This window comes from Glossina fuscipes, unplaced genomic scaffold (assembly GCF_014805625.2).
Source record: "Glossina fuscipes isolate IAEA_lab_2018 unplaced genomic scaffold, Yale_Gfus_2 148, whole genome shotgun sequence".
Taxonomy (NCBI): domain Eukaryota; kingdom Metazoa; phylum Arthropoda; class Insecta; order Diptera; family Glossinidae; genus Glossina; species Glossina fuscipes.
The window spans coordinates 618815-632970 of record NW_023998491.1 but is presented as its reverse complement, the minus strand read 5'-3'; the positions used below and the strand labels follow the sequence as shown (position 1 = coordinate 632970).

At 36.3% G+C, this 14156-nt stretch overlaps 4 protein-coding genes across 4 annotated transcripts in view; 2 read left to right on the top strand and 2 right to left on the bottom strand.

The window, feature by feature from the left end:
- Positions 1-1548, top strand: part of LOC119641355 (sialin) — a 17597-nt gene extending 16049 nt beyond the window's left edge. Inside the window, 4 exon segments of the mRNA XM_038039944.1 lie at positions 1-180; positions 248-527; positions 587-828; positions 903-1548. The exon segment at positions 1-180 is cut by the window's left edge and continues 10 nt beyond it. Of these exon segments, the coding sequence (XP_037895872.1) occupies positions 1-180; positions 248-527; positions 587-828; positions 903-1058 (858 nt within the window). The 3' untranslated portion in view covers positions 1059-1548.
- A 2898-nt stretch (positions 1549-4446) lies between these two features.
- On the top strand, positions 4447-7506 carry LOC119641353 (2-hydroxyacyl-CoA lyase 1). The gene is made up of 8 exons (XM_038039939.1): positions 4447-4832; positions 5038-5139; positions 5205-5298; positions 5417-6048; positions 6113-6464; positions 6520-6775; positions 6831-7069; positions 7326-7506. Exons 1-7 carry the CDS (start codon positions 4782-4784, stop codon positions 7048-7050), a joined length of 1707 nt encoding a protein of 568 aa, XP_037895867.1. The 5' UTR covers positions 4447-4781; the 3' UTR covers positions 7051-7069; positions 7326-7506.
- A 164-nt stretch (positions 7507-7670) lies between these two features.
- On the bottom strand, positions 7671-10344 carry LOC119641358 (EF-hand domain-containing family member C2). The gene is made up of 6 exons (XM_038039947.1): positions 10185-10344; positions 9573-10120; positions 9248-9518; positions 8960-9193; positions 8386-8901; positions 7671-8325 (listed from the first exon to the last, which is right to left on the bottom strand). Exons 1-6 carry the CDS (start codon positions 10233-10235, stop codon positions 7672-7674), a joined length of 2274 nt encoding a protein of 757 aa, XP_037895875.1. The 5' UTR covers positions 10236-10344; the 3' UTR covers position 7671.
- Positions 10345-10759: 415 nt separating this feature from the next.
- Positions 10760-13497, bottom strand: LOC119641357 (alpha-amylase A-like). Its single transcript, XM_038039946.1, has 3 exons — positions 13306-13497; positions 12769-13239; positions 10760-12713 (listed from the first exon to the last, which is right to left on the bottom strand). The coding sequence occupies exons 1-3, from the start codon at positions 13489-13491 to the stop codon at positions 11871-11873; spliced, it is 1500 nt and encodes a 499-aa protein (XP_037895874.1). The 5' UTR covers positions 13492-13497; the 3' UTR covers positions 10760-11870.
- Between the last annotated feature and the right edge of the window lie 659 nt (positions 13498-14156).

Sequence of the window (14156 nt, the reverse complement as noted above, 5' to 3'; positions counted from 1 at the left end):
TTGATTATACAAGCGTTAGGCTGGCATTGGGCTTTCTATGTGGCGGCCATTGTTATTTTATGCGGTATGATTTTATGGTTTATATTCGTAGCAGACAATCCGGCAAAGCATAAAACCATTAGTGCCGAGGAAAAGCAATATATAGAGAAAAGTTTAGGAGTCAATGTATCCAATAAAAATGTAAGTGTTTAATATTCATTTTTCAAATTCGTAAAAACATTTCAGTATATAAAGTAAAAATTTATAGCGTATTCCCCCGTATTGGTCCATAATGAAATCTACACCATTCTGGGGTCTAATATTATTACACTACGGCAGTATGTGGGGTCTATTTTTTCTATTGACCGCTACGCCCAAATTTTTAAGCGAAGTTCTTGGTTTCAATTTATCATCGGCCGGTTTCATAGCCAGTCTACCTCACCTAGTTCGAATGCTAGGAGCATTTGTTTTTGGTTCCTTAGCAGATTGGATTAGAAGACGGGATTGGTTAACAGTAACAGCAATGCGTAAAATTTTCTGCATACCTTGTACGTAGAGCGAAAAATCCCTTAAAATTTTGAATGATTGATTTGTAAACTTTCTACAGCGCATATCCTACCCGGAGTTTTTTTAATTATCTTGGCTTATTTTGGCAAGGATCCTTATGTATGCGTAGCTCTAATGACCATATCACTGGGATTCAATGGAGCCGCATCTGTTACTAATCTACAAAATTCCCAAGATTTAGCTCCCAATTACGCTGGAACTTTGTACGGCATTATAAATTTTCTGGGTACTACTCCTGGCTTTTTTTCTCCCATGCTAGTTGCTGCATTTACCGAAGAAAATGTGAGAGTTTTTTAACTTTTTTTCTTTTTTGACCTTTCTCTCTTTTTTCATCAATTCTGTTTCTTTACTTTTAGAATGCTATCGAACAATGGCATTGGGTATTTATAATAGGTGGCCTGATTTATATAGTACCAGCTCTGATTTTTTGGTTAATTGGCTCCGGTAGTGTACAAAAATGGAATGAATTTGAAGGAAAGGAAGGAGAGAAAACTACAATGGATAAAATTTAAATATAATGCGCTTTATTAAGATAAAATCATCCACCTTTGATGCCAGTGCGCATCGCCTTTTTATAATATTTATTATGTATCTAATTTATAAGTTATAAACTAAAAATATCAAAAAAAAAAAAAAAATTATTTGAAATTTATTTATATATATGTATAAATACGTTTCCATTTAAATTGTTATGATAAACAATATTGACAAAATTCATGATATTCCTGTTAATTAAATTAGCAACATTTTCTACACGTATACATCGAATGCCGTAATGTCAACGGCATATATATGATAAATCATTGTGAAAATGAAGTATTTATGAGAATACACTTGAGCTGTGAAATGATGAACGATCGCGGTGAAAGTTTATCAAAAATATCCTATATAATATTAAGTATAAATAAATTAAATATTAAATATATTACGATAAATGGTGATGACAATGCGGTTGATTGTAATTTCTTGCAGGTGATCTTGCAGAAATGACTCAATCCGTTAATCTTTTTTTATGATATGTTTACGTATTATAATAAATTACTTTTATTCGTAAATTCATAAAGTATTCAAATTTATGATTTTGATTATACCTTTCACTGAAGGATTGAGGGGTGCATCCATTTTGTCAAAACGTTTGCAATGCCCAGAAGAAAGTATATATATTCTTGATCAGTAGCAAATTTCAAATCGATATACTCTTGTCCATCTGTCCATCCGTATAAATTTGTTGTAAGCAATCTCCTGGGCGCAACTATCGACTTCCAATTTGGCGCAAACATTGGAAGTTCTTGCACGCAGGCTGGTATTGAAAATGGGCCAAATCGTGCGAAGGACACGCCCACAGCACCACGTAAACTAATAACACCTCTGTTTTCCAAAGGGAATAAAAAATTGGTTTTTTGCCCATTACTCATAACCTATAGCAGACGAACGTATGAAACCTTGGACACACGTTCTATTGGCGATTCTGTAGCATTTATGTGCAAAAATGAAAAAAATTGCCCACCTCTACCCAATATTATATTCTCCCATTAGCGAAAATATCGCTTACAAATTTGCAAAATAATTTGCAGTTGGTCTAAACGTTTCCAAGGAGACGCCTACAATGCCCACATGCCTATGCGACAAAAACTTTTATTTTGAAAATAGAAAAAATCAGCTGCGTCCATTATCATGAAAATTTTGTTCTTTTACCTCTGTTGTCGTTTGTAGCTTAACGGTGATGGATATAAAAGATTCGGTCCCGTCCGAATTTAATTTTCTTATTTGCTTTCATTGATATTTTTGTCCCTGAGGAGCTACACGATAATAAAGTATTTTTTGCAATAGTCTCCGGAATACTCTCTTTTCTTTTGCTAAAATACGTACGACGTTCACTTACATAGAGTTCGAATTTCGAAAGATTGGAAAGAATCTTGGTTATGTCATTAAAAGCTATTTCAAAAATTGATGCGGTTTGACGATATGCTTGCGATTAAAGGAAGAGAATTTGAGAGATGGCTATTGACTATAAACCTACATTGTCTATGTGGCGTCAACGGATTGATGTAATTGAAGAATTCAAGTCCCGTCTGACCCGGTCAAATGCTCTTGCTCTTGACCTTATCCCTTATTAAAATAGCTTTGGCTGTGAAATAATCAAAGTGGTGAAGAGCTTCATTCTACCAGGCTTTACAGTTAAGTTCAGTAAGTGAATTGAAGGCAACGAAATGATTTCGAAGCAAATATATTTGAAGGTAGAATTGGAGGGTACTCTGATGGAAGAGAAGCATTATTTTTTTTTTCTTTTGAATAGAATCAGTCGGTGTTAGTTGTCATTGGGATTGGAAATAAATAAATTTACTCTTTTCATATTGAGTCTTAGCATAGCTTATGTACTTTTTAATTGTCTCACTTAAGCAGGTAGAGAATCACCATATTGCGCAACAGGGCGAAGAATTTAGGACCAATACATTGTGTTCTTATAAACATTAATAAAAAGAAAAAAAATTGATGCATCAAAACAAAAAGCTAGTTGTTCTCTACTTTACAGCTGCGGCATGTTGCTGAACCGTTATGCAAATCCAATATTTCCAATAATTCTATACACAAAATCCAACATCTACCATGGTAAATATAAACGATGTGATAGCCGAGAGCGTTGTCAACATCTAACGAAGAAAAGGCGTCATGAGAGCATCGCGACAAGCATGCATACAATTAGCACTGTTATCGCGTAAAAATGCCATGCAGGAATAGGTATCAGTGGAATCGCATAGGAAATCTTCAGTATATTCGCATTGAGAATGAACCGTCAAAACTATACGTATTTATAAAGGTTCAACAATCACAGACAAAAGTGGCAACACAGTCGTTATGAGCTCTGTCAAAAAGGCAAAGCAGTAATGGAATAATCTGTTAAATGGCAAAGGAGTAGCGGAATAATCTGTTAAATTGCAAAGCCGCCGGCATTTAAAAGATATGATTGAGAAATCATATTATTATTATTATTAATTTCGCCAGAGAAATAAATTCTAAGACTAAACTCTTAAAAGCACTAGCATCTAAGGCTATCGGCTCTTTATGAAAAACTCTACCGCACTTGAAATTCGAACCCACGACCATTGACTTGCCTACTCGGCTACTCAGGCGGATATATTATTATTATTTTTTGGCATTTTATAAGAAAAAAAAAGCAACTTTGAAAATTTCATTAAAAATTGTGTAAAAAAGTCTGTTATAAACAAAAGAAAAAATATGTCAACACAACCAGAGAATTCGTTGTACGACCAGAGAATTCGTTGTACTTGCTAGTCGAAATTTCTCGCCTTCGGCTACTCAGGCGGATTGAGAAATCATAGAAATCATAGTTTTAGCAGTTTGAACACTGCTTAAGATATGTTTATTACCTATCTGTATATCGACAGTGACCTTTTAATTATAAAAAAGATCGTTTTGACTTTAAATTCTTTAAATTCTCAATTGTACAAAAATGCAGACGAATTTTTTCAATATTTTCTCAGATGTAGCCAAATTCGGACGGGCTCTTTGAATTACTCTCAGATGTAGCCAAATGCAGACTCGTTTTTTCAATTATATTCACGAAAGTTTAAAAGAACCCGTTTTATATTTATAAATTAATCTGGTTACGTTAGTTCATTTTGTAAGTACGCTTTCTCTCTTGCATACCAACGAAACAGCATGCAACCCTGTGTGCGAAATTCACTCCAAAAAACAGAATTAAATAATATTTACTCAACTCAGCGAGTTGTTGATTTGCTGATTAACAGAAGAAGAAGACCAAGAAAGACTAATTTAGCGATTGAATTAAATCTTCTTCTTATTTTCTTCATTTTTCCTTCCTTTTGTGTTTGTTTTTCGTGCGAAACTTTATATATAAACATTACCACTACACGCATAACAATTATGTTTACACTGTAAAACCTATATTCAAATAATTTATCAACGTTATTAAGGTTCCAACAAAGAAGAATTGCTCGCCACTTACGTGTTCACATCGAACATTTTTTACACAACGCTGTTTGGTTGTTGGTTGTTGACTTGCTGGCTTGCAGAAGAAGAAGATATAAATATTACAACAGCGAGCGGGCGGTTAGCCAGTTGTAAATTGCTTATCTAAAATCAGGTTTTGTTCAATTTTGTTGCTGTCTTTAAAAGGTTTTTTTTTTTCTTTTGCTAATTTGGTAGCATTAAGTATATAATCATAAAAAAGAAAATTTTCTTCAAGAGATAAAATGAACGAAATTGAAACAACGCAAATTATTTCCAAAGCTTTGAAACAACAGGTAATGATTTTCAAAAAGCGGGATCATTCGACTTTAACTAAATTAATAATAAAATATGAAGAAGGGAGCGTAAATATTATATATCGATATATGAACTTTGCTTGGTTGTCGTTACAAGTCATGGCTTGAAGATACTTTGAACTTGAGACTTGTAATTTTCTTCGAAATATTAAATTAATTTTAACTCATTCTCCTTCATATATAGGGCGTAGAATATGTTTTCGGTATTGTGGGGATTCCTGTGGTGGAATTATCTATGGCTTTGCAAAACGCTGGTTTGAAATATATTGGAATGCGCAATGAACAAGTAAATTAAATCTCGATTTTATTTTATTTTTTTTTGCTTAAAATATATATAAACCTTTGTTTCAGGCAGCATGTTATGCTGCGCAAGCTATCGGCTATTTGACGGGGAAACCAGGTGTATGTTTAGTGGTTTCTGGCCCTGGTTTATTGCATGTTATTGGTAAGTTTACGACACCTAATTGTTGTATAACAATTTAGATAAGAGTACGTATTAATAATAACCTAATTAATAATCTTTCTTGTGGTTTTTTTCTTTTTTTTTTACAATGCACGCCCAGGTGGAATGGCAAACGCTCAAATGAATTGTTGGCCACTTTTAGTTCTGGGTGGTGCCACCAATCAAGATCACGAGGGTATCGGTGGTTTCCAAGAGAGTCCTCAAGTTGAATTATCCCGTCCCTATTGCAAATATGCAGCTCGGCCGCCAACGGCTGCCCTAATACCTTTACATATTGAAAAAGCTGTTCGATATGCTACCTATGGACGTCCTGGTGTGTCTTATTTGGACTTTCCAGGCAATTTATTACAAACTACTGCTCCTAGAGAGGAAATTTATAATACGGTCTGCCACGGTCTACCCCCTTTAATATATCCCGTTCATGATGATGTAATAAGAGCCGCTCACCTTCTACGTTCTGCTGAAAGGCCCTTGATTATCATAGGCAAAGGAGCGGCTTATGCGAAAGCCGAGAATATCTTGAGACACTTTGCTGAAAACACAAATTTTCCATTCTTACCTACACCGATGGGAAAAGGCGTAGTTTCCGATACAGCTGCACAATGTGTATCATCGGCTCGAACATTAGCTTTGCAAAAAGCCGACGTAATTTTGCTTTTAGGAGCTAGACTTAATTGGATTTTACATTTTGGACGTCCGCCACGTTACAATAAAGATGTGAAATTCATACAGGTATTTTATTTAAAACTTACACAAAGGGTAAATTTGTAAAATTTGTTTCAACATGCCTTTTCAGGTTGATATATGTGCCGAGGAATTGAATAATTCTGTCAAAGCTACTGTTGCCATACAAGCTGATATTAAACCTTTTGTTGAGCAATTGTTCGAAGAAATGAACGCGGTGAATTTTCACTTTGACAGCCACCGACCGTGGTGGCACCAATTAAATGAAAAATGTCAGCAGAATCGTGAAATGTTTCTTTCCTTAGCAATGGATACTTCACCTCCTTTGAATTATTACACTGTCTTTCATCATTTATATCAATTAATACCCAAGGACGCTGTAATCGTTAGTGAAGGAGCAAATACAATGGACATAGGACGTGCTGTGTTGTTAAACTCTTTACCGCGTCATCGTTTAGATGCAGGTACATTGATAAGAAAGACGCTCTAGAACATAATATTATACTCAACGGTTTGCAGGTACATTTGGTACAATGGGCGTTGGTTTAGGTTTCGCGATAGCTGCCGCTTTTTATTGCCGTAACCAATGCCCGGAAAAGCGGGTAATATGCGTGGAGGGTGATAGTGCTTTCGGTTTTTCTGGGATGGAATTGGAAACGATGGTCCGCTATAAACTGCCTATAATTATAATAATAGTAAACAATAACGGCATATACGGGGGATTTGATCAAGAAACGTTCAATGATCTACGTAGTGATGGAGATTTGTCGCAAGTGTGAGTCTACATGTAGTTGAAACAAACAATTATTCAAATCGGTAATTACTTTTAGAACACCGCCATCAGCTCTAACTGTTGAGGTTCGTTATGAACGAATGATGGAAATGTTTGGCATGAAAGGTTACTTTTGTAAGACAATACCGGAACTTCAGCGGGCTATTAAAGAATCATTACAGTTGATAGATATGCCTACAATAATCAATGTGGCTATAGATCCGACATCAGATAGAAAGCCTCAATCTTTTCATTGGTTAACTGAATCAAAATTATAGAGACGCAAGCAAGCATACGGTAAGCGGCTTTTAGGACTTCTTTTAAATATATATATATTCGCACCAATAGATGTATTTTTAACGAAATAAAAAGAAAAATGCCTATCCGTCCAATTCCTGAAATGGTAGGCACAGGGTAAAACAATAATGAATCATTCCATTTTAATGTTGGAAGATTTCGGTTAATTTTTGTAGATGCATTTTTTTCTAAAAAAAAATTAAATAAATTACCTTTTCATGTTCTTTGTACAGTAATCTTTGTTTTTTTTTGGCAGATTTGCGGTACAATGCATTTTACACGCACACAACATTTATAATTTTTATCCCCATAAAGTTAATATAATTGTGGAATTTGCTGTTTCGGTAAACACTAAGTTTTTAAGCTGTATGGGACGATGGGACGAATTTATTTCTCTTAGAAAAACGCGATTTTTCTTCCAAAATGACGTTTATTTTTAAAAAAGTTTACAAAATCACTAATAAAAATTTTTTTTTAAAAATATAATCCGTAAAAATTAAATTTATATCGAGAATATAGAAAAAAAAGAAAAGACAAACATTTGTAGCGTTGTCGTCGTAGCAAAAAAAAAAAAAAAAGTAATAATGAAATAACAAGTTGGTCTATTCACCGTCTTTTTTTAAGTCTTGTTCCAAACCTAAGTACTCCAAAAAGCAAGAGAAGTTTACTAAACGGCCCTTATGCAAAAACGGTATTTTTGGACACAATTCAAAAGCAACGTTGACGGGCGTTATGTCTGGTCCACTGCCGCAACTCATATCAAGGAAATTGAGAAAATCACAAACTTCTATTTCGCCGCAATCGTTTTTATTCAATACTGACATCATATCATCGATCAATTCCTTCGAGAATGGCAAACGACAACCTTTCAGCGTAGATCTTAATTTTACTTCGGCCAGGAATGGTTTATTCAGCGGATTGATATGATAAAGGTGTTCTTTTAGTTCATCCATAGCATTCCAGAGAGTTCTTTTCAATTCCAATCGTACTGCACCCAGGACATTTTCTTTATTACAGGTAATGGGCGGAGCTTGTTCAGCCGAGAAGTGACGACATAAAGTGATTATTTCGTGATTGGTGATATTATCGGCTAACGCGTCAACCAGCGCTCTCTTTAGCGATTCGTAGCCTATGAAGTGTACATCTTTTTGATCGCCACCCGATTCTGACAAACAATTGCACACGAAATTCTTATAGGTGGGACGTATAGCTTCACGTATTTTACTCATAATTGTCTTAACGTCCGCTAAGGGGAACTGGAAAAAGACAAATACAAAATTTATGTACTAATTAAAAGCAAAACATATTTCAATTGCCTCTTGAGGATGATGTTCCATATAGATCAGGGTATATTCATCAGCTGAGACAATATGAAATATATGATCTTTTAGACTTATCGTAGCGCCAATATAGAAATTGTATGGTTGATAGTACTGCGGACGTCTTGATGTGAACTTTTCCTGACCAGGCAGCGGAATGCGTGTACGCTTCATAAATTCTCCACCCAAGAAACCGGAGTTGCGTTCAGCAATCTCATATATTTGTATGGTGTCATCGGACAGGTAATAAGAGACTATAAACACTCTTTCACAATTTTCTTTGATGGTCGACAGAAGTTTCGCGCCATAACGTAAAACAAAGCGATCCAATTGTATGAACTTTTTGAAATCGGCCTGTGGCGGTTTCGGTTCCACTGACAGACAATTGCCCTCCGAGTCTTCATACGTACCCCAGCCGTTGTAAGGTGGCAAAATTCGTTCTTTAATTTTTGAAGGTATGCAATCGTCAGCCCGTATTGGTACGGGAGCTGGAGTAAAATCTTCGATGCCATACTAAGGATAAACAAGTAAGGAATTAATGTGGAGCGATAGCAAAGGCTAAGAATTTTACCCGTTTACGATAATAACTTTGGGTAAATTCATCGCAATCTGTTAAAACTATCGCACGACCATAGACGTTGAGTACTGTTCCTATTTGTAGATCCTTGTCCTTATAAAAAATGATGTCTTTCCGACCTACATCCAAAGGATCTACAACATAACGTACATTCCGCATATTTGTACCTAAAACGTTAAGTAGGCTTTGGGGTGTTTGTTCTCCTGGCAACGGAATGCCACTAAATTCCTGAACAAGATAAATTGTCAAGCTTTAATTCAGTTAGTAATCAACAAACCATACTCTGGGTAATTTGCTTCTTTTCAAGAAAGTTGAGGGTCCTTCACGTCCTGAATTTCGTGGAAATATTTCTTTGATATCAATTGTGTCATCGGAGAGATAATAGCACACTTCCAATCGACGCACATCACCAAACTCCGTGCGATCGTCCCAATAAGCTGAAAATTTTAAAACGATGCGATCGAATTCCAAAAATTGAGCAAAAGGATGTTTTTTCTCCTTAGTGATAGTTGCTTTGCGGTCGGCGCGTTTACGCATTTCTGTGGTAGGATCGCTGGAAGGGAAATGTATTATAAATTTACGGCAAAAGCTTGTCGTTTTTGCTTACGTGGGTGCGTCCACGGGATCTGGTACTGGAATCCCAGATTTGTTAAGGAAGTGTCTGGTAAATTTATCACAACTTGTTATATGATAAACCCGATCGAAAATCTGTATCGTCTGATCCACATTTAAATCCAAAATAGATATAAAGTCCGATTGGCATGGCGGGGGCTTGGGTATACGTTGACGATGAACCATGCAGCCTTGCGGTATTCCCGAGTTCTCAACTTTCGGTTCTAAGACCTGCATAGTACCGTCTTCTAGATAATATAAAATTTTAACTCTCCGCACTTGAAACGGTGCCTGATATACTTCCTGTAAAGTTTCTTTAAAATAGGCATTAAAACATAAGACCTGCTTGTCATAAGCTAGCCACGGCGGCAACTTAGGTCCTATTTTCGGCGGATAAATAGACGGTACTGATACTGGCGGACAATTGGGATCGATAACAAAACCACTCGAATCTACTAGACCGGGCGGTTTACGATCTGACAGCATACTAATACCCTGGTAATTCATTAAACTTTGCGGCTTCGGATAATGACTTTTGGTAATCTGAGGATAAAAAAGAAAAAATTATATATCAAAACCTTTTTTGTTAATGAGAATATGTACTTACATCCCGGAACACCGTTCCCGGCAAGAATGGCATGCCTGGTATACGCAACATTTTCTTTACAGTTCTCTTCTTGCTTTTTTTGTTTCTATTGGAATATTTCACCGTTTCTTAAAAAGATTGTCCGAAGTTTACTTTTGTTTATTCGATTATTCTAAAAATTCTACAAAATATTTGATAAATATAAACGAAATTTTTCCTTTGGTCTTTTATTTGAAATCTTATAAAAGCAAATAAGTCACAAATATGCCTAATCGTTTTGAGTTGCTAAGCAGGCCCCACCAGAGCTGTATTTGAATGATTCAAATACCGTTACAATCGAATGAAATGCCAACATAAAAAACAAAATACCAGATGTGCGGGTTAATAGAGGTAAAAAAAAAAAAAAAAACACATTTTTGAAAAGCAGTAAAGTAATCATGCAACAGGTATTACTGAGTTTGGCGCTGTTGACGAAATGTCGTTGCTTTTTTGATATCGGAAATGGGTAAGAGCTTTTTGCTACATTGGCGTAAAGAGACAAGAAAGACTTCTATATATAACTAACGCGAATGTGAATGATAAGGTTGCACATAATACATCTGTACTCTTCAACGTATCTTGGTATTCGTCCGAAGTCAGAAGAGCTATTAAACCCCGTAATAGGGCATATAAGAAATGGCAGTGCTACCGCAGTAAGCCTAGGTGGGAAGTCTTCCGGAAGTATAGGAATAGTATGTACTATCGAACACAAAGCTATTATTGCAAAAAGTGTGATCCCAATCAGCCTCCGAAACGTCTTTGAAAGAATCTACGGGATATTTGCATGCGAAGTTTATCTTGTAAAGCTGAACGAATATTTTTTGAGTTCCGATTGTGGTTCATGGACATTATTTGTCAACCAGGATGCACTAGATCGACATAGAGGTGTGTTTGAATGGAGAAGTCTCGGAAGCGAGAAAGCGTGGCACTCTGTACAATGCCTTAAATCAAACGATATTACTCATAATAATATTAGCACCGAGGTTTTGAAACTAATTCTTCTAGAAATCGGTCTCCCTTTGACCCTTGTTTTGAATTATATAGACTGTTGGCAAATGGCGATAATGACACCAATTACGAAAAAGTCGCTTCAGGAAAAAGTTATCCCTCAAGATTATCGCCCATTTAGCATTCTTCCTGCTTTATCGAAGGTAATTGAACGATCAATGATTCCTCAGATTAGACTGCACCTGAATCCGCCATGTTATATACCGGTCGATCGTTCGGTTTACTTTATTTCTCAGGTAATGCAGGGTAAATACGAATGCATGTGCTGGTCTCTGTAACTGCATTTTGCTTCTAAATAAATCAATCAATCTTCATACACAAAACACTCAATAAATCATTTTTATATTATGAAATTCATTCTATTTTCAACCAAAGAGAAAATAAGACAAGTAAGAAAGTTCTATTCGGCTACGGCCGAATTTGGCTTACCCACCACCACTCCACGAAGATCTCAGCAACACACACCATATAGACGCACAAACGGACAAAAAGGGCCTAATCAATTCAGAATTTCATACTGATCAAGAATATATACATGCTTTATAAGGTCTCTGAAGCTTGCCTTTGGGCGTTGGGAACGTTATGACAAAATGAGTATACCCTCCGCCTTCTTCAGTGATGGACATAAAAATATTGATAGAACTTAAATTTAATTAGAATCTATAGCTTTGATAATAAGTGTATGGCCAAGACACCATCCTTTTCTGTAACGCCTAAATTAATATTGGCTTTACCATCATCGTGAACTATGACGGATTTACCGGAGCATTTGTTGTCTACCTTCGAACCTGAAATTATATCGCAGTAAGTGCCGGATGGTAAACAAGTCGCAACTGTACGGTTCAAGTTATAGGAGTCACCGTTAAAGGCTATGAAACCCTTATTGCCACGACAAAAGGTGATTTGATTTTTGCCATTGTCCCACCAGTTCCTTATAGGCGTCTGTCGTCCCACTACATTACGGAAAGTTACCATATTATAAATTGGGAGCCAACGATGCTCACAAATCCAACCACCATTACATAAATTGTCTGAATTGATGACAGGACTGCGTGTATGTGTGCCATCTGTTGTAGGCGGTCCTTGATCGGGATCATTGAAATCAAATGAAGACATAACGCGGACTATGCCAAAAGGATGAGCAAGCATAAAAGCCATGGCCATTTTATATTGCCTAGGGTTTTTGTAATTAAGAATATCTGAACCACCAGCTCCATGACCACGTTGATTATCGTGATTGTCAACGAACACTAACGAACGTTCAGATGGCATGAAGCCCCATTCAGGTCCCCAGTTAATCAGCCAACGGAGATCATCTTTTCCCCGAAAAACTCTGCTTATTGACGCTGAGTAACGAAATTCAGTAACGAAACCCAAATTCACGTATTCGTACTTTGACACTGCCTCTCCGCCCATGTCAATGACTTCTTGGTATATAAAAGGCCGTGTATTAGAAAGGAAGCCATGTGCTGTACTCAAATTATTTAAACGCTGAAAAATCGTCTGAAAATTATGAAGAATAAGAAAAAATTTCCGAAAATTTCGTTAAGATATTTACTTTCAAATCCGAAGGCCACATATGCTTAGCGGCGTCGACGCGAAACCCAGCAACACCAAAATCCAGTAATTTATTCATCAAATCTACTATACGTTGTTGCACCCAAGCTTTGCTTTGATCCAAATCTTTTAGACCAACCAGCTCGCAGTTGCGTACTTCTCGAGCGTCATTGTAATTGTTAATGCTGCAAGATGGATGAAAATCGAAATATGAATAAGGAACAGCGGGATAATCTTTATTGTTCGGTTGAGCTGTAGAGCCCGCAGTGCCCACAACGGTGCCGTCGCCGCCAGCCATATGATTAAAAACTATGTCAACGTACACCCGAACACCGAGAACGTTGCATCGTCTCACCATGTCCGCAAAGGCTTGCTCCGAACCTGATCGCGTTTCTAACAAATACGAAATTGGCTGATAACGTTCCCACCAAGGTCGATTAGCAACGATAGCGTTTTCGGTCACAGGTGAAATCTTTAGAAAAAGATAGAATTCTAGTTAATAAATCGAAATATTATTACATTGTTAAAGTCTGCTTACCTGAACTCCTCCATAACCTTTCGGTGCTAAGAATTGCTCACACTCTTTGGCTATATCATCCCATTTCCACTCGAATAAATGCACAATACTACTGCGATTCGTATCAAAGTGTGGATCGAACTGACCACTAACCGGATGGTCAGCGAAATTAAGCAGCAAAATAATACTTATTGAAACAAATAACATTTTATTTGAGCTGAAAGTTTCCGAGAAATATTTCTTCTTTACAGTACCTACCATGCACTAAAAGTAAAAGTAATGGAGATGCAGAAGTGCTTTGCGTTGTAAACTACTACTGGGAGATATGAGAGATATGAGATCGCCTTATCTAAGTTTTACTCTCATTATCTCTTTTTTCGTTTTTTGTACTATTGGTCTGTTTAATGGTTACAGATACTCGGCACGTTAATTTAAATCGTACAATAACTGCCTGCCATGATGAAGATGGGCCGGAACATTGTAAGCTTAGGCTGGCAATAACGTGCTGTTATATATATATGTATAATAGAAGAAGAAAAATGCTTTACTATTGAGACTTGTAAGGCCGTTGATATACATATAATATTGAAAGTCACCGCACGTAGTTTACAAATGAAGGAATCGTTGCAATGAAGAGGAACGGTTATGATTAATCTAATCATAATATTTCTCTAAAATGAAAGTATTTTTTTACTTTCTTATTTCACGATAATCCAATGAAAGGCTTGTGAAAATCTATGCGCAACAACTACGATCATTATAGAAAGCGGGTGTTACTACTAAGACGTCTCGGAACCATTAGAACATTGAATTTTGCATTCTTTCGTTACCGCTTCTTTTTTGGAATCGTTGTTTTTCTCTTTAATAGAGTC